This window comes from Natator depressus, chromosome 19 (genome assembly GCF_965152275.1).
Source record: "Natator depressus isolate rNatDep1 chromosome 19, rNatDep2.hap1, whole genome shotgun sequence".
Lineage (NCBI taxonomy): Eukaryota > Metazoa > Chordata > Testudines > Cheloniidae > Natator > Natator depressus.
In genome coordinates, this window is record NC_134252.1 from 18,991,177 (window position 1) to 19,017,405 (window position 26,229).

Genomic DNA, 26,229 nt, shown 5'->3' on the forward strand with positions numbered 1-26,229 from the left:
GAAAACAATGGACTAGATTCCTTCCTGGTGTAACTCAATGGGAGATGCTTTGTGACCCTTTATACCAGGGTTGGATTTGGTCCAATTTTTGTGATAAGGAAAAAAGTTAGCGACTACCTATTTGTTAAAAAGAAAAGGCGGACTTGTGGCACCTTAGAGACTAACAATGTATTTGAGCATAAGCTTTCGTGAGCTACAAGTACTCCTTTTCTTTTTGAGGATACAGACTAACACGGCTGCTACTCTGATATCTATTTATTGGCTCTATCACAAATGATTTCCCCCCTTTTTTCTGAGATGCCATTCTGTAATAATGATGATGCAGGACTAAAATGGGGTCAAAATATTTTTATCTAAATATGTTTTTAAAAAGAGAAATGGTTTTGCTGTCCAAAGAAACATTTTTATGGAAAATTTTCATTTTAGTCAAAATGTGCCTCTTTAAAATGTGCCTCTTTAGTCTTTAATGTGCCCACTAAAAGAGTAAGCAAATTTTTAACTGAAAAATTTTACATTTTTGGAAAATAAATGAATTTGTGGTTTTTACAAAATAATAAATTTTCATTTGGTTGAAAGTTTTCAGTCTGGTCATCTTAAAGAGAGAATGTAAACCAAACATTTTTAAAATATTTTTTTTGTCTTCTGGGAGAAAAAAAAAATCAAATATTTGGATTTCAAAGCTCCCACAGAAAATTTCAGTTTTTGGATTTGGTTATTCATTGAAAAAGAAATGAACAAAAAAGTTTGGGAAATATCTTTAGAAAAACCAACAGCTAAAGAACATCACACAAAACATTAGCATTTCTTTCTCTGCTGTTTGGAGGACCAAGTCTCACTCAATGAATCCACATCACAAGTGCCCTGATTCAACGCCAAAAGCTCTACAAAACCCCACTGAACTGAACAATCCAGCTTGACTTGTCTTGCTTCTTACATCTCTATTGATAACCAGGAAGCTGCAGCTGGAACCGAATGTGCAGGGTGAGGTAGAACAGAACCCAGCTCCCAGAGCTTCCCAGAGCTGTATCAACTCCTGCTGGACTACCAGGAGTAACACTTGCTTTTGCAAATGAGATCAGCAGTTGTGACTGACAAGATGGAGAGCAGATTCATCTCTGGTTTCACTCTGCTGAAGTTAAAGGTGCTACACCAGGGATCAATTTGGTCCATGACATGCAAGAAGGTCCTGTTTTAGTCGCTTTTCCAACCCTAATCAAAGTTCAGTTGAAGGATCTGAGTGTGTGTCGTATAAGCGTGTACACACGCACACACACATAATATGGACTGATATATAGGAGCCAGTGACTCATATTTTCTTCCCCAGGTCTTGTCTTTGAAACAGAAACCAGGACTTAGATTTGTGCTACTGCTGCATCATTGCAGGTGGGCAGAAACTTCAGCTACCCTGCAATTCACGTGTGTGTGTCCCCTGCAAGTAAACCATTCAAGCAAATGTCACTCCAACCCATCTCTTCCCCAGTACTGTCTTTCTCCAGACAACGTAGGACAGTACTAGCCAAAAGGAATTATTCCCACAGACAGATTCCAGTGGCGCTGACTAAGCTGAACCCACTTTCAGTTTTCAAGTGCTACTGAATTAATTTAATCTCTGCTATGTTCTGAGGCCAGGTTCTGAGTTAGAGGGTGACAGAGGGAGCTTGGCAATCTGCCACAAGGAATAGGATGACAAAGGAACACAGTGGGATTTCACAGAATCATAGAAATGTTGGGTTGGAAGGGACCTTGGGAGGTCATCAAGTCCAGCACCCTGCGCTGAGGCAGGACCAAGTAAACCTAGGCCAGCCCCGACAGGTGTTTGTCCAACCTGGTCTTAAAAACCTCCAGTGACGGGGATTCCACAATTGGTAGCCTATTCCAGAGCTTAACTCCCCTTCTAGTTAGAAAGTTTTTCCTAACAGCTAACCTAAATCTCTCTGGCTGCAGATTAAGCCCATTATTTCTTGTCCTGCCTTCAGTGGCTCACAGTTCAATTGCTTGTAACAGCCTTTAACGTATTTGAAGACTTATCAGGTCCCTCCTCAGTTTTATTTCTAAAGACTAATCATGTCCAGTTTTTTAAATCTTTTCTCATAGGTCAGGTTGTCTAAACCATTGATGGTTTTTGTTGCTCTCTTCTGGACTCTCTCCAACTTATCACCATCTTGACTAAAGGACGGCACCCAGAATTAGACACAGTACTCCAGCTGAGGCCACACCAGTGCTGAGAAGAGAGGAACAATTACTCCTGTATCTTCCATATGACATTCCTGTTAATACACCCCAGAGTGATATTCGCCTTTTTTGCAACTGCATCACATTATTGACTCACATTGAATTTGTACTCCACTAACGCTCCCAGATCCTTTTCAGCGGTGCTACCACCTCGCCAGTCATTCCCCATTTTGTAGTTGCATTTGATTTTTCCTTCCTAAGTCTGGCTGTTCTTACCACGAATGCCATGGAGAAAATGAATAAGGAAATATATACTCCTTCACATAACACAAGAACCACGGGTCACCCAATAAGTGAAGTACTTTGCACTTGTCTTGGTTGAATTTCATCTTGTGGCTATCAGACCAATTCTCTAATTTGTCAAGATCGTTTTGAAATCTAATCTGGACTTTGTATTTCTCTGGCACCTTCCATCTAGGGATCCCTGCGCCCTTTGCAAATATTTATAAATTCAGCCTCACAGCCAAAGTCAACCCTAGCACAACTCCACCAACCTCCACAGAGTTACCCCAGTGATTATTATGGACCATTTTCCTCATTTAAAAGATGAAGGGAGCTGAAAAACAGAATAAGTAAGGCCAATTTGTTCAAACTAGGCTGCTTAAAATTAGGCACCTAAAGTCATATTTAGGGACCTTGGAAAGTGACTGGATTTTCATTCCTCATGTTTCCAGAGCTAACTGAGAATCACAGCCACTGGGAGCTGCGGGCGGCCGTGCCTGTGGACGGTCAATGTAAACAAACTGTCTCGCGGCCCGCCAGCAGATTACCCCGATGGGCCGCATGTGGCCCGCGGGATGCAGGTTGCCCACCACTGATCTAGACCATCCCTGGCATGTGTCTCTCTAACCTGTTCTTAAAAACCTCTAATGATGAAGATTCCACAACCCCTCTGGGTAATTTGTTTCAGTGCTTAACCACCCTGACAGTTAGGAAGTTTTTCCTAATGTCTATCCTAAATCTCCCTTGCTGCAACTTAAGCACATTAGTTCTGGTCCTGTCCTCAGTGGATAACAAGGACAATTTATCACCTTCCTCTTTATAACAACCTTCTATGTACTTGAAGATTTATCATGTCCACCCTCGCTCTTCTCTTCTCCAGACTAAACAACCCCCCCTTTTCTTTCAATCTTCCCTCATAGGTCATGTTTTCTAGACTTTATATCGTTTTTTGCTCTCTTCTGGATTTCCTCCAATTTGTCCACATCTTTCCTGAAGTATGGTGCCCAGACACAGTACTCTATTTGAGGCCCCATCAATGCTGGGTAGAGTGGAAGAATTACTTCTTGTGTCTCGCTTACAACACTCCTGGTAATACATCCCAGAATGATGTTCGCTTTTTCTGCAACAGTGTTATATTGTGGACTCATATTTAGTTTCTGATCTACTATAACAGTACTCCTTCCTAGGCAGTCATTTCCCATTTTGTATTTGTGCAACTGATTGTTCCTTCCTAACTGGAGTACTTTGCATTTGTCTTTATTGAATTTCATCCTATTTATTTCAGACCATTTCTCCAGTTTGTTAAGATAATTTTGAATTCTAATTGTGATGGATTGGATCACAGAAACTCCCTTTGGGACTGCCACCTGATGTGCGGAAACTACCTCTGAGCCTGTTTTCCCTGCCAGCTTGGGACTTCAGTGCCCTGCCTGGTTGTGCCAGACATGCTAGCCTGCTACAAACACAGACCCAGGTCTGAACTACATCCCCCCAAAGCTGCAAGCTTAACTGAAAACAGCTTAAGAAGTGTTCCTGCCTCCAGCACTCAGATACCCAACTCTCAATGGGGTCCAAACCCCAAATAAACCTCATAAATTGTTCGCCCTCTATAACACTGATAGAGAGATATGCACAACTGTTTGTCTCCCCCCTCCCCCGGTATTAATACATACTCTGGATTAATCAATAAGTAAAAAGTGATTTTATTAAATACAAAAAGTAGGATTAAGTGGTTCCAAGTAATAACAGACAGAACAAAGTAAATTACCAGACAAAATAAAATTAAACACGGAAATCTAAGCCTAATACAGTAAGAAAGTGATTACAGATGAAATCTCACCCTCAGAGATATTCCAATAAGCTTTTTTTACAGACTAGCCGCCTTCTAGTCTGGGTCCAGCAGTCACTCCCACCCCAGTAGTTACTGTCACAGAATCACAGAATCACAGGGTTGGAAGGGACCTCAGGAGGTCATCTAGTCCAGCCCCCTGCTCAAAGCAGGACCAATCCCCAATTTTTGTCCTAGATCCCTAAATGGCCCCCTCAAGGATTGAACTCACAACCCTGGGTTTAGCAGGCCAATGCTCAAACCACTGAGCTATCCCTCCCCACTTTGTTCCAGTTTCTTTCAGGCATCTCCTTGGGGTGGAGAGACTATTTCTTGAGCCAGCAGAAGACAAAATGGAGGGGTTTTCCCAGGGACTTATATAGTTTCTCTCTTGTGGGTGGAAACCCCTCTCCCCCCGCCCGCCGTGTAGAGTCCAGCTACAAAATGGAGTTTTGGAGTCACATGGGAAAGTCACATGTCCATGCATGACTCAGTTTTCTACAGGATGTTCCCAGGAAAGCTCAGATGTGGACTGGCATCTATCAAGGTTCATTGTTAACCAAGTACTCCCAATTACTTGAATAACACCTTCACACAATGGTGACCAAATCTACCTTAGGTGCTTTCTACAGCAAACACTTTAAATACAAGCATAGAGCCAACGCTCATAACTTCAGATATAAAAATGGTACACACATACAAATAGGATGAATACATGCAGAAGAACATAACCTTTGCAAAGATATGTTACATGGCATATCTAGCATTAAACATATTCCAGTTATGTCATATTTACACTCATAAGCCTATTTCTATAAAGCATTATGGGGTGCAATGTCACACTAATTGTGTCCTCCAACACGCTTGCAACCCCTCCCAGCTTAGTATTGTCCGGAAACTTTATAAGTGTACTCTCTATGCCATTAGCTAAAACATTTATGAAGCTACTGAATAAAACCAGACTCAGGACAGATCCCTGTGGGACCCCACCTGATATGCCCTTCCAGCTTGACTGTGAACCATTGATAATTGCTCTCTGAGTACAGTTTTTCAACAAGCTGTGCACCCCTTTTATAGCAGGTTTGTCAAGCCTATGTTTCGCTAGTTCGCTTATGAGAAAGTCATGTGAGACAGTATCAAAAGCCTTCCTAAAGTCAAGATATATCCCCACCCACAAGGATAGTTATCCTGCCAAAGAAGGATATGAGTTTGATTTGACATGATTTGTTCTTGACAAACCCATGTTGATTGTTATTTATCACTGTTCTATTCTAGGGGCTTACAGATTGATTTTTTGATTATTTGCTCCATTATCTTTCCAGGTACTGAAGTTAAGCTGATTGGTCTGTAATTCCCTGGGTTGTTCTTATTCCCCTTTTTATAGATTGACACTATATTTGCCCTTTTCCAGTCCTCTGGGATCTCTCCCATCCACCATGAGATCTCAAAAGATAATTGCTAATGGGTAAGAGATCTTTTCAACCAGTTCCGTAAGTATTCTAGGATGCATTTTGTCAGGCCCTGAGACTTGGAGACATCCAACTTGTCTAAGTAATACTTAATTTTTTCTTTCTCTATTTTAGCCTCAGATCCTACCCCATTTATACAGATGTTTACTATGTTAGTCTTTCGATCAGTGATAACATTTCTGGTGAAAACTGAAACAAAAAAAGGCACTTTGGCCATTGCTGTGTTTTCTGGTATTATCTTTCCTTCCTCACTGGGTAATAGACCTACCCTGTTCTTGGTCTTCCTCTAGCTTCTATTGTATTTGTAAATGTTTTCTTGCTACCATTTATGTCATTATTTAGTTTAATCTCGTTTTGTGCCTCGGCCTTTCTAATTTTGTCCCTGTGTGCTTGTGTTCTTTATTTATATTCATCCTTCACAATTTGACCTAGCTTCAACTTTTTTGTATAATTATATGTAAGGGGACTGTTGTCACCTCACTAACACTCAGTGGGGGTATTTTGGTTGCTAGCTCCCAGCACTAAAAGAAAGGGGAAGGGTCGATGGGAAATCAGGACGCTGAGACTGACAGTCCCCAGGGGCAATGGGGAGAGGCCAATGCTCCAGGTCAGCCTGATTGACAGGGGGGGCAGACTAATCAGGGAGTCAGGAGGCCGGGGGGTCCCGTCCTCCATCTGAGCTGGAATTGCCTGGAACAGAGTGGGGCCAAGCTAAGGAGAGAGCAGGGGCCCAAACTGAGCTGGGCCAGCCAGAGGGACCAAAGAAGCAGCCCAGGGAGCTGGAGGCAGAGAAGCAGCAGCAGTGCCGGGTCAGACAGGAGCTGGGGCTGCAGCTGGGGCTGAAGCAGTCCAGAGCCGGGTGCGGTGAGCAGCTGGGAAGAGCGAGGGGGACCCTGGGCAGCAGACCCAGTGCAGGGAGATGCCCCAGCCAAGACGCCTGGAAAACTCAAATCCTTTCGCTAGCCTACTTCACCGGGGTAGCGTATAAGGCAGGAAAGTTCCTCACAATAGCGGGACCAGTCCCCCGCTTACATAATTGGTGTCACAAACAGGATCCTATCCACAGGGTCCACCCCATTGGTTTACTTGTTGAGTTCTGGTAGCACTGTCCAGGCCTGGTCAAAAATCCTGCCATGGCTGGAATTGAAAAACTACAGGCCCAGTTTGCTGAATTTCAGCGCAGATTGTGAGACCAAGCTGAGGCATTACAACAAGCTAGAACAGAACAGAAAAAAGCCTTATCACTGGCTAAGGCAGTAATAGACCAACAGGCAGCAGAAGCTAAGAACCCCCCTACTATTTATGTCCCATGGGAGCAGAAGGTCACAGAGTTTGGTGGCTTCCTGACTAGACCAGGAGACATTACAGTAGAGGAGTGGGTCAAGTCTGCAAAGGCGGCTCTGCGTGTGCTAAGAGTACCTGAAAAAAATTGTGTGGACTTCATAGAGGAACATGGCAACGGCCAGGCCAAGGCCACAGTAAAGTTCATGGCATTGGCAGACAAAAAAAAGGTATTTTGAACTCCCCCTAGAAGTGTATGAAGACAAGGTACCTATTGGAACCTGACTAAAGGAGTTCTTTTAGAGAAAGCAGGAGCCTGGTAAACTGTCTGGGCATATGTGTATGATCTCCAGGAGAGAATGAGCAAAGTGGAGCAGCGAGACCCTCGATGAGTTCCAGACCCAGATACAGTTCTGAAAGAGCAGTTAGTGCTGGGGCTCCCGGATTATTCTTTCCACCGCGAAATGAAAAGGAGGTTTAAGGAAGAGCCCAGTAAGATGTTCCATGAACTCATGCAGGCTACCATTATGTGGTCAGAAGAGGAAGTTCCTTTGGCAGAGAGGGCCAAGCCTAACCCCCGTACACGAAGTGGGGGCCTAGTGAATGCAGCTGCTGGGGAAAAGACCCTGCCCCAAACACAGCTAACATTCGAAAACTTAAGTAAAGCTGTCCAAAAACTGGCGGTCCAACAGGGGGAGATACTGAAAGTGATGACTGAGGTGTTGAAAGGAAAAACCTCCACTAATATGCCAAAATATCCAAGGGCTTCAGGGTCCCGAAGATCTCCACTGAAGGACGAGCTGGAAAGGTACATTTGTTACACTTGCAAAAGGCCAAGACATACTAGCCGAGATTGTACACTGAGGAGACTGGAGTCCCAGGGCCTGAAATTCAAGAGACCACCAGGAGTGAGTAGCCCACCGTCAGAAGGCCAAGTGGGGACTGAAGGGTTTCTATGGCTGTCCCAAGGAAAAGGCCAGCATGTCAGCAGTGAGGAAAAGGACCCTGTTGATGTTAAAAGAAAAGGAGTACTTGGGGCACCTTAGAGACTAACAAATTTATTTGAGCATAAGCTTTCGTCACGAAAGCTTATGCTCAAATAAATTTGTTAATCTCTAAGGTTGCACAAGTTCTCCTTTTCTTTTTGCGAATACAGACTAACACGGCTGCTCCTCTGAAACCTGTTGATGTTAGTGTATTCAACGACTTCTGTGGCTGAGCTTTCGGGGACTGCGTGACAGTGGAAATAACTAAAGCAGGGGTGAGAACCCACTGTTTGATAGACACTGGCTCAGAAGCACCACTATTTCTGAATCATATTTCCGAAACTACTTAAAAGAGATCTGACCATGCATAAGACCCGATTTGTACAGCTAACGACAGCTAATGGACTTGCGATCCCTGTCGTGGGGTGCCGGGTGCCTTGAAGCTGATGTAGGGTACATGGGTCGAACGGGGGGAGGGATAGCTCAGTGGTTTGAGCATTGGCCTGCTAAACCCAGGGTTGTGAGTTCAATCCTTGAGGGGGCCATTTAGGGATCTGGGGCAAAAATTGGGGATTGGTCCTGCTTTGAGCAGGGGGTTGGACTAGATGACCTCCTGAGGTCCTTTCCAACCCTGATATTCTATGATTCTATGATCCCTGGGGGGGGAAAAAAGGAAGGGGACTGTTGTCACCTCACTAACACTCAGGGGGGTGTTTTGGTTGCTCGCTCCCAGTACTAAAAGAAAGGGGAAGGGTGGATGGGAAATCAGGACCCTGAGACTGACAGTCCCCAGGAACAATGGGGAGAGGCCAACGCTGCCGGTCAGCCTGATTGACAGGGTGGGCAGGCCAATGAGGGAGTCAGGAGGCCAGGGTGGGTCCCGTCCTCCTTGTGAGCTGGAATGGCCTGGGTCAGACCGAGTGGGGCCGAGCTAAGGGGAGAGCAGGGACCCGAGCTGAGCAGGGGGAGCAGGGCCATGCCAGCCAGAGAAGCAGCCCAGGGGGCTGGAGGCAGAGGAGCTGGAGCTGAGGCAGAGTCGTGGGGCTGGGGCTGGAGCAGTCCAGAGTCGGGTGCAGGGAACAGCTGGGGAGAGCAAGCGGGACCCTGGGCAGCAAGCCCAGCGCAGGGAGATGCCCCAGCCAAGACGCCTGGCAGGTCAGTCTTGGATGGGGATCGTAACCCTGATGGGGCAGGGGCGATACTGGGAAGAAGAATCCTGTCACCTAGAGCCTGAGGGCATGTGGCCACCGCCAGAGCAAGTGTCTGACCCACAGCATCCCTGCAGCACAGCCAGGGCCTGGGACATGTGAGGAACAGACCGAACTGCCCTGACATCCCAGAGACGCTGGTTGTGACATACCCGGGCCACAGAGCAGGGTGACGGGTTTTCCTTTCACCTTTCCCATTTTTTCCTTATTTTTTTAAAATTGATTGCTGTTTAATAAATTGCATGTGCTTTGAGCTGTATGTAGTGATCAGTGAGTCAGGGAAGCATCCAGTGCAGAGAGAGCACCCAGGAGTGGGGACACCCTAGCCCCTGCCCTAAGTGACCATGACAAGGTTGGGGGTCGAGCCCCCCAGGAATCCTGGGCCCAGCCTTGTTGGGGTTACGAGGACTCTGCCACACAGGAGAGTGGAAGGGGAGCCCTCGAGGTCAGGCAGGCCTCTGGGTAAAGGAATTGGAAGCGAAAACTCAAATCCTTTCGCGAGCCCATTTCATTGGGTTAGTGTATAAAAGACGGAAGAGTCCCCCACAATAGCGGGACCATTCCCCCACTTAGATATATTTGAGTTTCAGGTCGTTAAGGGTCTCGTGGTTAATCCAGGATGGGGGTACGGGTAGTTGAATCTCTATGGACCATTTGGTCCTTGGCTTCTTTGCTGACAGTGCCAGCAACAGTGCCAGTTAGTGCCAAATTGTGGTGGTGGTTTTTGAGACTTGCGTTCATGTCAGCTGGAACCCATCAAACGCACCTTACGCAGGCCACAAAACAGCTGTCGGATGGTGTCAAAGCCCTTGTCTAGCTCTGCCTTCTCAATACACACTAGGATGCTATGCTTGAATCCCATGTGCAGGATCCCAAGTGTTTTTAAGCTTTCTTGAGTCTGAGCAGAGTTTAGGAACATTTTTGGGGGGCAGATCCTCTGGGGAGCACCCTATTCTGAGAGCTGAGACCCCCACCATCTAGCTACCTAGTGCTGGCTCCTCCAGACTCCCCAGTAGCCTCTGCTCACCCTTTCCCCGAGCTCCAACCTCACGGGCACTCTGATTTACACTTGACCTCTTCGGGGACACATGATAATTGAAGCACATAACACACAGACTTTGCAAATGGGTTCCCAAACCAGTCACTCTCTACTGCAGACAGCACAAAAAAATATATAGATCCAGACAAAACAATAAAACACCTGTATGCCCTTTCCTCACCACTCTGGAGCATGCTTCAAGATTTGGGTCAGTGTCCTTTCTGGATTCCAAATCCTCTCTTCTGGACCTTTCTTCTCATGGTTCTCCACTGGAGCATGTTGTCTGCTCTCTCTCTCTCTCCGGTCCAGCCAGCTTCCTTTGACCTTGGCTGGTTCCTTGGTCAAAAAAATATCCCCTTTCCCTCCAAAATCCTGTGCCTTTGTTTTACTGATGTTTAATTGCACTGGGTGCCTGTGAGAGGGTAAACTGAAGTATCTGACTGGTCTTTTCTATACCATTATTATATATACTTCCACCTTATCCTCTCTTCCTCTACATCTTTTCAGATTAAATAAATAGCTACAGGCTTTTAATTTCCTTCTTGTATGAAACACACCCATCACTCAATCCGACTTTGCCCCACAGGCCTCTCTCCATTTTTCTCTATCTTCTTCAGCCCTTCTCTAATTCAGCTGTCTATTTTAAGATGAGGAGACCAAGGCTGGGTCGAGGTTAGGATGTACCATTGATTTATATAATGCCATTATAATATTTTCCGTATCCTTCTCTGTTCCTTTGTTTAATATAGCCTGACATTGATATGCTGCTTTGACCATTGTGCACAGTGAACAGACAGCTTTCTTGTCAGGCTCTTTAGCCCACTAATGCATTCCAAGTAGTTTAAAATAATTCCTTCCAATGTGCATTATTGCCCCGCTCTGGTCTGCGCTGCCATCCATATCACCCCAGTTCTTCTGAGCTCTTCACAATTCCCCTTCATTTTTACTAGCCTAAAAAATGTCACCCCATCAGCAAATCAGGCTAACACACAGTTCATCCCATTGAGCTACAGCAATTTACATCAACTGAGGACCCACCCCATAAAGTCAACTACCCAATTCTTAGTCCTGATTCCTGAGCACACCTCTAGGTAGAGAACTGGCCATTTTCCCCTTGCTTTATCTTTATTCACTGCAGGTCTTTCCATTTCTTTTTCATTCTCCATGGTTACGGAGTTTCCTAGTGTGTCATGGGAGGGACTTTATAGACAGACATTTTGCAGTTTTTACTTCCTTTTTTAAATGCTTTGTTCTTGTTATCATCATCTTTCAAGACTGAAGTTCTTGTTTTCCCATCTTGTGAGCCAAATTCCATCCTGGCTACACCCACTGTATTCAGTGGGGCTGACCGGTTAGAATTCTAAACAATGCAGGTGTAAGCGGGGGAATAGTCCCGCTTCCTGGCTTCTGCACTACCCCGGTGAAGTGGGCTAGTGAAAGGATCTGAGTCCTCGCTCCCACTTCCTTTACCCAGTGGCCTCCCTGCCCTTGAGGACTCCCCTTCCATTGTCCTGTCTGGCAGAGTCCTCGTAACCCCAACAAGGCTGGGCCCAGGATTCCTGGGGGGCTCGACCCCAACCCTGCTGTGGTCACCTAGAACAGGGGCTAGGGTGTCCCCACTCCGGGGTACTCTCTCTGCAATGGGCACTTCTCTGACCCACTGACCATTACATACAAGTTAAAGCAAATGCAACATATTTAATCAACAATTAATTTTAAAAAGAATAAGAAAAAATGGAAAAGGTTAAAAGAAACACATCACCCCGCTCTGTGGCAGGGAACATCACAAACAGTGTCTCTGGAGTGTCAGGGCAGTTCACAGTCTGTTCCTTGTAAGTCCCAGGCCTTCTTCTCAGGCCCTGGCTGTGCTGCAGGGATGCTGTGGGTTGGACACTTGCTCTGGTGGTGGCCACACGCTCTCAGGCTCTAAGTGGTAGGACCCTTCTGCCCAGTGTCACCCCCACCCTGTCGGGGTTACGATCCAAGTCTGGCCTGCAGAGCCTCTTGGCTGAGGTGTCTCCCTGTGCTGGGCCCGCTGCCCAGGGTCCCCCTCGCTCTCCCCAGCTGCTCACCGCACCCGGCTCCGGACGGCTCCAGCCCCAACCCCACGACTCTGCCCCAGCCCTGCTGCTGCCTCCAGCTCCCTGGGCTGCTTCTTTGGCCCCTCTGGCTCTGGTTGCTGCAGCTCTGCTTCCAGGACAGGTCTGCTCTGCAGGCTGCTTCTGTGACTCTGCTCCCAGCACTGACCTGCTTCCTGGGCTGCTTTTCTGGCCCCTCTGGCTCTGGTTGCTGCAGCTCTGCTCCCAGGGCAAGTCTGCTCTCCCTGGGGTGCTTTTCTGGTCGCTCGGGATCTGGCACAGCTCTGCTCCCTGGCTTAGCTCAGCCCCACTCTGTCTGACAAATCCAGCTCACACGGAGGATGGGACCTCCCTGGCCTCCTGACTCCCTGATTAGCCTGCTCGCCCTGTCATTCAGGCTCACCTGGAGCATTGGCCTCTCCCCATTTGTCCTGGGGGTTGTCAGTCTCAGGGTCCTGATTTCTCATAGACCCTTCCCCTTTTAGTACTGGGAGCTAGCCAATCAAAACACCCCCACTGAATGTTAGTAAGGGGGCAACAGTCCCCTTACACAGGTGCTGGGCTAATTCTGCTTCTGTTAAAGTCAATAGAAAAAACTGCTATTGACTACAGCAGGAGCAGAGCAAGGTCAAAACCTCATGCTTTTGAAAATCCACACCAGTGTTTCCAGATATCTAGGACATGTGCTAGGAGGACCCCAAGAGCATTGGCCCAGCTGTGCTCCCAGAGGGAAGAGGCGTAAAAGGACCACGGTAAATATATTTGTTTTACATCTCTCCTGTAGCCCAAAGCAAAGGTCTGGCTACTCCACTGCCAAAGGCTGCAGGGACTGTGGCCTATTACTGTCTTCCTTTAGGAACAGCAAGAATTGGATCATCATATTGCAAAGAACATTACAAAAGTGAGGAAGGTATTCACATATTCACTCGCCTGACAAGGTGTGGGGACTGCATTCATTGCTACAGTGAGAACCCTTGAAAACATCCAGTTATGCCTTCAGTAATTAGATATGCCTGTCTCAGAATCCACAGGATTGCCTCCACGTCCCTATACTAATGTGAGGAATACCTTGGAATTGCTGCAAATACGGATTTATCCTAGTTCGCTAAGGGCTAGATCATGTCACTAGAGCACAGGCCTTGGTAAGGGGCAGTGGCCTGCTGCCCACCCCTGGAGCAGTGCAGGGAGGAGTCTGGAGTTGGGACAATCAGAGACTTGTAGAGAAAGTGAACCATAATGGTGGAAATTTTTGAACCTCAAAAAATGTAAGGTTCAATTCAGAGTCAGTTGGGGGCTAGGGTGGCGATTCAGCTCAGCTATTTTATCAAACCAGGTTATCCATCCCTCATACTTCTCTGATTATGACCCTCTGCACTTGTCATAGGCTCCCCCTACTACAGACCCTCTTCTCAGCCCACTCAGCAAGGCTGCCATGTCACTATTAGCACAGCATCACCTAGTGGCCCTGGTGTGTCTTTGGCTCTTTACCCAAGAAAAACACTAGAAAGAAACACACAGGCTCTGTGTTTCATGTGCCGCATGCTGGGCAACAACGTGAGCGACTCCCTGCTTGTAAAACATCACTGGCTCTTTATGAAGAGAACTAATGACAGAGACGATGCAACTCCAGCCAGTGTCCCAGCCATGTGCACACAGACTGACTTCCTGGTGCCTCCTCCAAATGCTTCCTCCTTGCAACCTGTACTCCTCCCTCCAAGTTCATGCAGGTTGCTAGACTCAGGTGGATCCCAATTATACACAAACATGAGGGCCTAGTTACATATGAATTGCTGATCTTGTTGGTTTCTGACCATTTTTCTACCACATCGAATACAGTGAGCACAGCTAGAGAACTCAGAAAATAGATTCAAAGGGTTATTATCCTATTTCTATAAACTAGAGGCCCCAACTGAGGCCAGGGCTCCATTGCACCAGGCACTGGAGAGACACAGAGTGAGAGGATACACCTGCACTTGGAGCTGGAGGTGTGATTCTCAGCTTGTGTAGACATACACATGCTGTCTCCTATGGAGTTAGTCCACTAAAAATAGCAGTGCAGCTGGGGCATGGGCTAGCTCTACTGAGTACAAATCCACTGGACCTCCACCGCTCACTGCTGCTTGTACTATCCCACCAATACTGTTTTTTAGCATGCTGGCTCCATAAGAGCTAGCATGGGTATGTCTACATGAGCTGGGGCTCACCCCCCCCCCAGCTCCAGATGTAGATATAGCCACAGACAGTTCCACCATGCCAGAGAAATGCTGGGGTTGGGGAAAGGAGAAAGAGACACACTGATTGGCCCAAAGTCACAGAGCAGGTCATTGGCAAAACTGGGACAAGAACACAGGTGTCCTGATGTCCAGCCTGAGTTCGAGCCACAACGCCCTGCTGCATCCCCAGCATGCAACGCTAAACACAGGCTCAAGCAGCAAAGCTCAGGAACTGATGTGAATTTTGGGTCCTCAGCTGCTCAGAGCTTGAGCCCGAATTTCCATTGGATCCAGGCTTATGGTTGGATATCAGACATCCCCAGGGATCAGATTTGTGGATTTGGTTCAGGCCCATATCCGATCTGTGCAGGTTGTCAATGGGCTTAAAGAATCATAGAATCATAGAATATCAGGGTTGGAAGGGACCTCAGGAGGTCATCTAGTCCAACCCCCGGCTCAAAGCAGGACCAATGCCCAACTAAATCATCCCAGCCAGGGCTTTCTCAAGCCTCACCTTAAAAACTTCTAAGGAAGGAGATTCCACCACCTCCCTAGGTAATGCATTCCAGTGTTTCACCACCCTCCTAGTGAAAAAGTTTTTCCTAATATCCAACCTAAACTTCCCCCACTGCAACTTGAGACCATTACTCAGTATTGGAAGTGGAATTACTGATTGCACAGACAATCCAGGAAGTTTTTGGAAAATGTAGGGGACAATTTCCTGGTGCAAGTGCTGGAGGAACCAACTAGGGGCAGAGCTCTTCTCGACATGCTGCTCACAAACCGGGAAGAATTAGTAGGGGAAGCAAAAGTGGATGGGAACCTGGGAGGCAGTGGCCATGAGATTGTCGAGTTCAGGATCCTGACACAAGGAAGAAAGGAAAGCAGCAGAATACGGACCCTGGACTTCAGAAAAGCAGACTTTGACTCCCTCAGGGAACTGATGGGCAAGATCCCCTGGGAGAATAACATGAGGGGGAAAGTTGTCCAGGAGAGCTGGCTGTATTTTAAAGAATCCTTATTGAGGTTGCAGGGACAAACCATCCCGATGTGTAGAAAGAATAGTAAATATGGCAGGTGACCAGCTTGGCTTCACAATGAAATCCTTGCTGCTCTTAAATACAAAAAAGAAGCTTACAAGAAGTAGAAGATTGGACAAATGACCTGGGATGAATATAAAAATATTGCTCGGGCATGCAGGAGTGAAATCAGGAAGGCCAAATCACACCTGGAGTTGCAGCTAGCAAGAGATGTTAAGAGTAACAAGAAGGGTTTCTTCAGGTATGTTAGCAACAAGAAGAAAGTCAAGGAAAGTGTGGGCCCCTTACTGAATGATGGAGGCAACCTAGTGACAGAGGATGTGGAAAAAGCTAATGTATTCAATGCTTTTTTTGCCTCTGTCTTCACGAACAAGGTCAGCTCCCAGACTGCTGCACTGGGCAGCACAACATGGGGAGGAGGTGACCAGCCCTCTGTGGAGAAAGAAGTAGTTCGGGACTATTTAGAAAAGCTGGACGTGCACAAGTCCATGGGGCCGGATGCGCTGCATCCGAGAGTGTTAAAGGAGTTGGCGGATGTGATTGCAGAGCCATTGGCCATTATCTTTGAAAACTCATGGCGTTCCGGGGAAGTCCCGGACGACTGGAAAAAGGCTAATGTAGAGCCCATCTTTAAAAAACGGAAGAAGGAGGATCCTGGGAACTACAGGCCAGTCAGCCTCACCTCAGTCCCTGGAAAAATCATGGAGCAGGTCCTCAAGGAATCAATTCTGAAGCACTTAGAGGAGAGGAAAGTGATCAGGAACGGTCAGCATGGATTCACCAAGGGCAAGTCATGCCTGACTAATCTAATTGCCTTCTATGATGAGATAACTGGCTCTGTGGATGAAGGGAAAGCAGTGGACATGTTGTTCCTTGACTTTAGCAAAGCTTTTGACACTGTCTCCCACAGTATTCTTGCCAGCAAGTTAAAGAAGTATGGGCTGGATGAATGGACTATAAGGTGGATAGAAAGCTGGCTAGATTGTCGGGCTCAACGGGTAGTGATCAATGGCTCCATGTCTAGTTGGCAGCCGGTATCAAGTGGAGTGCCCCAGGGGTCGGTCCTTGGGCCGGTTTTGTTAAATATCTTCATAAATGATCTGGAGGATGGTGTGGATTGCACCCGCAGCAAGTTTGCAGATGGCACTAAACTGGGAGGAGTGGTAGATACGCTGGAGGGTAGGGATGGGATACAGAGGGACCTACACAAATTGGAGGATTGGGCCAAAAGAAATCTGATGAGGTTCAACAAGGACAAGTGCAGAGTCCTGCACTTAGGACAGAAGAATCCCATGCACTGCTACAGACTAGGGACCGAATGGCTAGGCAGCAGTTCTGCAGAAAAGGACCTATTGTTTACAGTGGATAAGAAGCTGGATATGAGTCAACAGTGTGCCCTTGTTGCCAAGAAGGCCAATCGCATTTTGGGCTGTATAAGTAGGGGCAATACCAGCAGATAGAGGGACATGATCGTTCCCCTCTATTCGACACTGGTGAGGCCTCATCTGGAGTACTGTGTCCAGTTTTGGGCCCCACACTACAAGAAGGATGTGGAAAAATTGGAAAGAGTCCAGCGGAGGGCAACAAAAATGATTAGGGGACTGGAATACATGAGTTATGAGGAGAGGCTGAGGGAACTGGGGATGTTTAGTCTACGGAAGAGAAGAATGAGGGGGGATTTGATAGCAGCTTTCAACTACCTGAAAGGGGGTTCCAAAGAGGATGGCTCTAGGCTGTTCACAGTGGTAGCAGATGACAGAACAAGGAGTAATGGTCTCAAGTTGCAGTGGGGGAGATTTAGGTTGGATATTAGGAAAAACTTTTTCACTAGGAGGGTGGTGAAACACTGGAATGCGTTACCTAGGGAGGTGGTGGAATCTCCTTCCTTAGAAGTTTTTAAGGTCAGGCTTGACAAAGACCTGGCTGGGATGACTTAATTGGGGATTGGTCCTGCTTTGAGCAGGGGGTTGGACTAGATGACCTCCTGAGGTCCCTTCCAACCCTGATATTCTATGATTCTATGATTAGCCTGGGAGCTTCACTTCACTTATCTGCGTCAGACAAAGAAAATGCAAGGAGTGCATCCAACTGCTAGTGGTAGATGTTGTTAGAGAGACACTTAACCACTGACAGAACCCTGTGCATTGGGTACTGTCCCTCACTAAAGCTAATTGATAATGCATCATGTTGATAAGCTGTAATCAGAAGCAGCGCATCTCAGAGCCACAGCGCATGAAAGCAAAGCTGTTTATGCTGCCATTTGCTCAGTGGCATTTTTCACAGAGAGTTGCTGAATCAATGGCTCTCTCTTCTGGCAAAAAGAATGGATTGCATGGGTAGTTTCTGCAGAAACAGGAAGTAGGGGAGCCCTGCTTGACTTTGGCTGATATTTCTATTGAAGCTGCAAGTCAGTAAAGGAAGAAAGAACGTTACATCTCAATGGAATGTTATTTCTCTCCTGATAGAGACTAATCTTACAGCGTGCAGTGATGATTTTCACAGATTAATCGTTTTCACACCCACATTTCCAGAATCTGGCCAGAAGCAGAAGAGTTGAACCACGAGAGACTGTGCTTGCAATATTTCTGTCACCATTGGAAATAGCAAACGCCTGAGATCTTGTGCTTTTGTTAGGTTTCAAATAGAGCTGTCCAAAAGACAACAATACCATTTAGCAGCAATGTGGTGGAGCTACTTAGGTGTAGCTGTGCCAATGCAGCATTGTAAGCGTAGACCTGCCCTTAGAATGATCTGGGATGATAAACTCTACTCTGAATAAGGCAGAGCAGGGACTTGAAGGTCTTCTACATCCTTGCTTAATGCTATAACCACCAGGTTGTTGAGCGTGAGACATTCTGTCTCTGATGAAAAAAGCAATGTCTATGTCATTGCAAAGAGGAGTGATGAAATAATGTGCTTTTAGCGAAATTTCATTTCAACCAAAATGTTCCAATCAGCTGTAGTTTTAACTCCAATTTTTACAGCTCCCAAAAGGTTAAGGTCATTCCACTAAGCACATGAATTTATGGGCACTTATCAGAATAGAAGGCTCACATCTTTTGAGGTTTGCTCATCTTTCATATAAACCAAGAGCCAGATCCTGGCATCAGATGAGATTGCCCCCCACAGCAATGGAGGGCAGCCTTAAAGCTACCCTAACTAAGCAACTGGTGAGTTCTCTATCCAAGTTCTCTGTGATTAGCCCTGAGTAAATAATAGATTGTTTGGTTCAATGGCCGAACTGAAGATATGGATAAACATTGGTTTGTTTTGAACTGAAACTGCGGGATTTTTGTTTTTTCTTGCCAAAAAGAAAAACTGAAAACATTTAATATGGGTCAAAAGGAAACATTTTTCAAAATGACATGTCACCTCAAACATTTTTGACATCTTTCATTCTGAAAATGTCATTTGAATTCAACAAAACTGTCATTTAAAAATGATAGTTTCAAAATGGCTCTTTTCATTTTTTAAAAATGAACCATTTCTGACATTTTTGTTTTCATTTTTTTTTAGATTAATAGATTCATAGATACTAAGGTCAGAAGGGACCATTATGATCATCTAGTCCGACCTCCTGCACAACGCAGGCCACAGAATCTCACCTACCCACTCCTGCGAAAAACCTCTCACCTATGTCTGAGCTATTGAAGTCCTCAAATTGTGGTTTAAAGACTTCCAGGAGCAGAGAATCCTCCAGCAAGTGATCCGTGCCCCATGCTACAGAGGAAGGCGAAAAACCTTCAGGGCCTCTTCCAATCTGCCCTGGAGGAAAATTCCTTCCTGACCCCAAATATGGCGATCAGCTAAACCCTGAGCATATGGGCAAGATTCACCAGCCAGATACCCAGGAAATAATTTTCTGTAGTAACTCAGATCCCACCCCATCTAACATCCCATCAGGCCTATTTACCATGAATATTTAAAGATCAATTAATTACCAAAATCATGTTATCCCATCATACCATTTTGTCTGAAACGATTTGCTAGATTTTACCCAAATTCATTAATAGTTTTGTTACCCCCAAAAATGCATTTCTTGGTGAATTTTCTGTTTGCCAAAAACATTCCCCCGCTCTACTTGTGATTTCTACTGTGTAAATGTGAAGGTGAATAATACACAAGCGATGGAGTATGGTAGTAAATGCTGATTCTCAGCTTAACCGTAATGACCTGTGTGTTGATGGGTCACTGAAAATTCTACTGCTGCGGTTCAATTAGCTATTTCTTGAATTTTTCTTCTCACATTTCTTTATCTTCTCTATTACCAAGGGCATTTGCCTGTGAAACAGATTTGATTTGGTTTAGCAGTTCACTCGGCTTCATTGAAGCCAATGATAATTTTGCCATTGACTTAAATGTGCCTGTATCTTACCCCTGCTGTTTATAGCAGGGACCTAGGAGTCAAAAATGTTGACTCTGTCACTAACCTTAAGCAAGCCATTTCTTCTCTCTATGCCTCCGTTTTCCCATCTGTAAAATGGAGATAAAGCTTAATCATCTAATGTTTGCCAAGTGCTTTGATATCCTCAGATGGAGTTAAAGGCACTGTTATTGGGCCAATTCCCTCCTCCAGCCATTACTTAGTCAGAACTCCCATTGACTTCAGCAGGAGTTTCGGGTGAGCAATAACTGTTGAGTTTGATCCAGTGTTAATGCTGTGTGGTAAGAAGGCTGTCTTTACTCTGTTTTCCTTAAATCTGGCATCATCCAGCCAACCCCTATTTAAGATGTTTAAGATAATGTCAATTTAACCCCTGCAGCCCAGAAATGAACAAACCATGGTGGCAGACAAAATGGCCATGCTGATTTTCTGGTGTGTTGTGGGGAAAGGAAATAATGATTCCACTTTTTGTACGGGGCTTTAACTCCACGGATATGAAGAAGTTAGTTATTGAGCCAGATTCCTCCCTAAGAAAACACTATGCTCACATCCATGTTGTAGAAAAACTACTGTGCTGGATTGCAGGGGGAGAGTCCATCATCTCTTCTCTTTGTTTCCCTTCCTCTTCTCCTTAGGTGGCAATCATTGTGACAGACGGACGCCCCCAGGATGGCGTGAAGGATGTATCAGCAAGGGCAAGATCCCTTGGCATTGAGCTGTTTGCCATCGGCGTGGGCCGAGTGGACATGAACACTCTTCGGCAAATGGCCAGCGAGCCGCTGGATGAGCACGTGGACTATGTAGAGAGCTACAGCGTCATTGAGAAACTGGCCACGAAATTTCAAGAGGCCTTCTGTGGTAAGTCCTAAAGGAGCTACAAGAGGATCTGAGGTGGGGGGCAGACCTTCCTTGTTGAACAGACAGGAACAAAGGAACATAGCAATTACCAGACTGAATCTGAACAGAAGTCCATGTAGCCCAGTGTTGTGTCCAGCCATGGCCATTATTAACTGTTTCAGAGGAAGGTGGAGGACATTCTTGAGGGGATAATGGACTAATCAGCCCATAAGGGAAATCTCCTTCTAACCCCCAGCTATGAGTTTTAGGAATCAGGAAGCTTCATATCCCTTACATTATTAAATAGTATCTAATATAATGGTGGGTGTTCTATTTCCTCTGTAATCATTTAAAAAAAATCCTTCGGAGGTCTTGGTTTCAATAGTGTCTATTGGCAGTTAGCTCCACAGGTTCGTTACATGTTCTTTCAATAAAAGTATTCTGAGCTCTCTAGCTCCTAGCTGGCTGAAAAAAATTAAAAGGGAAACATTGACCTTTCCCTCCTTTCTTTCCCCCCAAATTAGAAAAATTCCAAATTTGAAAAATCTCTGCCAGTCAGGCAGTAGAACCACTCCAAAAAAGGGGGGGAGGCGGAAATGTCACAATGTCGTGAAAACATATCCCCCCTTTTTTTTTTTCAAATTTCAACTGTTGGAGAAATTTCAAAAATCTGTAATCTCAGGGTGAAATCTTCAGTTGCTTCAGAAACTTCCATTGTCTTGACTTGGTCCAGGATTTCACCCTCAAGGTTTTATCTGGATGTCCATTCCCTTAGTATCTGAACACCTGGTTTTCAATACTGTATGTGCAACTGCATCTGATGAAAAGACACCTGGCTCACGTTAGATTCAACATTGACACCGGCGCACACAGCCTGGCACCATGCTGCTCTTAGTTACCCTCACACATTTTCAGCAGAAAGATTGAATCATGACCTGTTACACATCAGTCTCAGAGCATCTCATAGCTCTGTCTTCAAGGATTTGGTCCGGAGTGATCACCAGACACAACACTGAACCTCATGGGAGGGCATTGCTATTTCAAACAAAACTGTAAAATCCCTGGGCCTGTTCAGTTGACACGGGAAATGCGTATTTTTGCAGCTGCATTCTACAGTTTTGTTTGAAATAGCAATGCCCTCCCATGAGGGTCAGTGTTGTGTTTGGTGATCACTCTGGACCAAATCCTTGAAGGCTCCTAACTTCCAGTGAAATCAATGGGATTTAGGAGCCTAAATACCTTTGAGGGTCTGGGCCTCAATGCTTGCCAGAGATCTCCTTTATTTTGTGTCCAGATGCAACACCTGTGAATGACAACAAGAGCTTCACAGCACCTTCCCCAGACTCTCGGCCTGGGAAGCTCAGCCCTTAAAGGCACAGTCCCCAACTATCACAAGTGTTACTTGTAGGTGTGAATAGGAGTTTGCAGGAGATTCATACTCTCATAATATGTATTACAGTAGCTCGAAGAGGCACCATCCAAACACAAGAAGACAGTCCCTGGCCCAACGAGCTTACAATCTAACTACACAAACAAAGTCTAGGAACAGACATAGGAACCAACTTACCCAAAGTCAAATGCCATCTGACTTGTTATGGAGACCATGGCTGCCTCAGTTTCCCCAGCTATAAAATGGAGGTAATGTGCCGCTGAGCCAGCAGAAGCTAGTACATAGAACAGGGGCTGGGTGGCAAAAGACCTGAGTTCTGTTCCCAGGACCTTGGGAGAATCACTTCACCTCACTGCTTTATTTTCCCCAATGATGAAATGATGATGATACTTATCTCCCTTTGTGAAGGTCTTAGAGATCCACAAGGGGGAGGATTCACCTTGGTGCACCAGGACAGCTCAAGGCCTAGGCAACTTAAGACCTATTTTGAGCACTCAAGTGGGACTTAAATGGTGCATAGTTCTTGTCTGTATCCTCTGCCCAGGGTTGAATTTCCTCTTTTCTATACTGCAGATGTGCTAACACACTCATTATGGTAGGGTTGCTTATAAATGCTAGGGGTTAACATTTCTTTGTTTAGAACAATCAGAAGGCTTGAGCATTCTTGTATTTGTACTCCTCTTCCTCCCCTTCTGTCTCTCCCCCCACCCCATATATATGGACCAGATGGAAAGTCTCCCATTGATTTTAATGGACTTTGAATCAGGCCCTGTGGTTGTGGTAGAGCCAGGTAAATACTGACATACACTATTTCCTACAAATACTTGCCTGATTTGTAAATGAATTGGTTCCCCCAGATTTGTTACACCTTTGTGTTTGCTTTCGACCAACACTGATGCACTCCGGCCTGATTTTCAGAGCTGAGTACTGGATGTGCCTACTGACTTCAATTCCAGTTTTGTTTGCTCAGGCCCAGGTCAAGTTCTACCGCCGCTTGTGTTCACAGACAGAAAATTTAAAGCTGAATGTGCAAGTATTACTGTAAAATGAACTTTAAGTTTGCTTGTGCACTAATCTAAGCAGAGAACAGCAATGATCTCATGTGATTTATTGGACTAAGCACAACTAACCCATACTGCTGGAAGAGTGAATGTTGGCTATTCACAGTTATTCATGGTCAATTCAAAGAATAACAAAAATTGCAAAATTTTCATTAAACAATGTTGAATAGTGAAGTAAATTGTGGTCTACTGCTGTGGGTGTTGGAGAAAGAGTTGTCCAGTAGATAGGGTATTGCACTCGAACTGTGGAGACATCGGCTCTATTCCTGGCTCTGCCACCGAGTTGCATGACATAAGAACATAAGAATGGCCATACTGGATCAGATCAAAGGTCCAGCTAGCCCAGTATCCTGTCTTCTGACAGTGGCCAATGCCAGGTGCCCCAGAGAGACCCTGAGCAAGTCACTGTCTCTGTGTGCCTCAGTTTCCCCATCTGAAAAATCAAGATATTAACTCTTATTTCCCTTGGTGCTTTGAGATCTGCAGCATAAAAGAACATTAAAACAGCCATACTGGGTCAGACCAATGATGCATCTAGCCCAGTATCCTGTCTTCCGACAGTGGCCAGTGCCAGATGCTTCAGAAGGAATGAACAGAACAGGCAAGTGATCCATCCTGTGATCCATCGAGTGATCCATCCTGCTATGAGCAATGTGTTATTAAATGAGGACTTATTATTGGCTCAACTTGAGTTTATAGAAGGGGAGAACATTAAAGCACATGCTGTGCAGGCAGATAGAGGAACACAAGTCTCGTGCCGTCTTTGTTCAAAGCGGCCTTGACACTTTCCCCTTCAGGGTCAATATGTTTTCATTCTGTATCTTTCCTTACAGATCTGTCAGACCTCTGTGCCTCTGGAGACCATGACTGTCAGCAGATCTGTGTCAGCACACCCGGGTCATATACCTGTGCTTGCAAAGAGGGCTTCACATTGAACAACGATGGGAAAACCTGCAGTGGTAAATACCATTGTGCACCCCGATATGAGTGCAGCAGTGCGGTAATATGTCAGGCGGTTGTTAAGATAAAAGCAGGGTAAAAGAATAGTACCTTCATCCCAATCCCACAGGTTGTTCACCACTGAGAATTTAACAAAGTAGCTCTCCCCTAGGAAGGATCCTTACAGACTCAGGGCCTAACCGAAAGCTCACCTACGTCGATAGGGATCTTTCTATTGACTCAAACGTGCTTTGGATCAGGCTCTTGGACTGATTTACACTCTTAGCAGAAATATTTCCTGGAAGGCACCCCACATCGTCCAAGCAGGGGCAGATTAATCATGGACCCCATAGATCTGTGGGACTGAACCCCAGCACTCAGAGCCCTGAGGCCCAAATGAAGCCATAGACCCATGTGGGACCCTCTCCCTGCTCGAAGAGTGGGGCGCTGGGAGGGGCAGGAGGTGGATGCTTTGGTAGGGGCTCGGTTGCCTCTTGCCTCTGAAGTTAGTCAGCAGCCACGCTGTGCACTGAGTGTGAGGCGTGATCGAAGGCAACAAAGGGGATTTACCATCACTCACTGTGTCAGGGTCCAGTGACTTCATGGCTCTGAGATTTCTGGCAGAGCAACACCTTCTGGTGTGTGCTCCATTCAATGCTCCCTTTTAATCCTCATACGGTCACTGCCAGTTTGAAGAAGAGACACACTGAGTCATGTGAAATAAGGAGTTTGTTAGTGGCAGAGCTGAAACCCACCCTTGGAAACATTCACGCCATTCTCATTGGCTAACCTTTTCTGGACACACCCATGAGGAGACATAATGTGACTCCAGGAATTATGACTCCTCTGGACTCCTGTGTTCTAATCACTGCCTCACCAAGGATGCATTTTGGGAGTTGGGATTTGGGAGGGTCCCATGACACCAATTCACAGAATAGACCAATGCCCGTTGTTAAAATTCCCCAGTGCACACAGATTAAATGCTCCTACCTCATCTATTCCCCCATGCCCAATACATCCCCCCTCATGGAAAGCCTGGGAGGACAAATAGACTGCAATGGGTTTTGAGGTTCAGCCAATCGCATTCTCTAGCCTACCGCAGAGGCTCAAACAATTATTATGTTCACTGTGCATGGAGATCCCAAGAAGAAAGGCAATGTGTACCTGCCAGTGAAAAGCTTTATTATTATTGTTATTATTATTAATTATTAGAGTTGGTTTGAATATTTTTGTCAAACTTTTTTTAAGGAAAAATTAATTTTGTCCAAAATGAACAAAAATTCTTTTTGATCAATTTTTGTTGTTAAAAATAGGAGTACTTGTGGCACCTTAGAGACTAACAAATTTATTAGAGCATAAGCTTTTGTGAGCTAAAGTCCACTTCATCGGATGCATAGAATGGAACATACAGTAAGATATCATAGAATCATAGAATATCAGGGTTGGAAGGGACCCCAGAAGGTCATCTAGTCCAACCCCCTGCTCAAAGCAGGACCAATTCCCAGTTAAATCATCCCAGCCAGGGCTTTGTCAAGCCTGACCTTAAAAACCTCTAAGGAAGGAGATTCTACCACCTCCCTAGGTAACGCATTCCAGTGTTTCACCACCCTCTTAGTGAAAAAGTTTTTCCTAATATCCAATCTAAACCTCCCCCATTGCAACTTGAGACCATTACTCCTCGTTCTGTCATCTGCTACCATTGAGAACAGTCTAGAGCCATCCTCTTTGGAACCCCCTTTCAGGTAGTTGAAAGCAGCTATCAAATCCCCCCTCATTCTTCTCTTCTGCAGACTAAACAATCCCAGCTCCCTCAGCCTCTCTTCATAAGTCATGTGCTCTAGACCCCTAATCATTTTTGTTGCCCTTCGCTGGACTCTCTCCAATTTATCCACATCCTTCTTGTAGTGGGGGGCCCAAAACTGGACACAGTACTCCAGATGAGGCCTCACCAGTGTCGAATAGAGGGGAACGATCACATACCTCGATCTGCTCGCTATGCCCCTACTTATACATCCCAAAATG

At 45.7% G+C, this 26,229-nt stretch overlaps 1 protein-coding gene across 1 annotated transcript in view; it reads left to right on the forward strand.

Moving 5' to 3' along the window:
* The window catches only part of MATN1 (matrilin 1), a 45,117-nt gene that overhangs the window by 9,152 nt on the left and 9,736 nt on the right, over nt 1–26,229 (forward strand). Inside the window, exons 3-4 of the mRNA XM_074934299.1 lie at nt 20,616–20,838; nt 24,102–24,227. Of these exons, the coding sequence (XP_074790400.1) occupies nt 20,616–20,838; nt 24,102–24,227 (349 nt within the window). The remainder of the gene's footprint in view (nt 1–20,615; nt 20,839–24,101; nt 24,228–26,229) is intronic.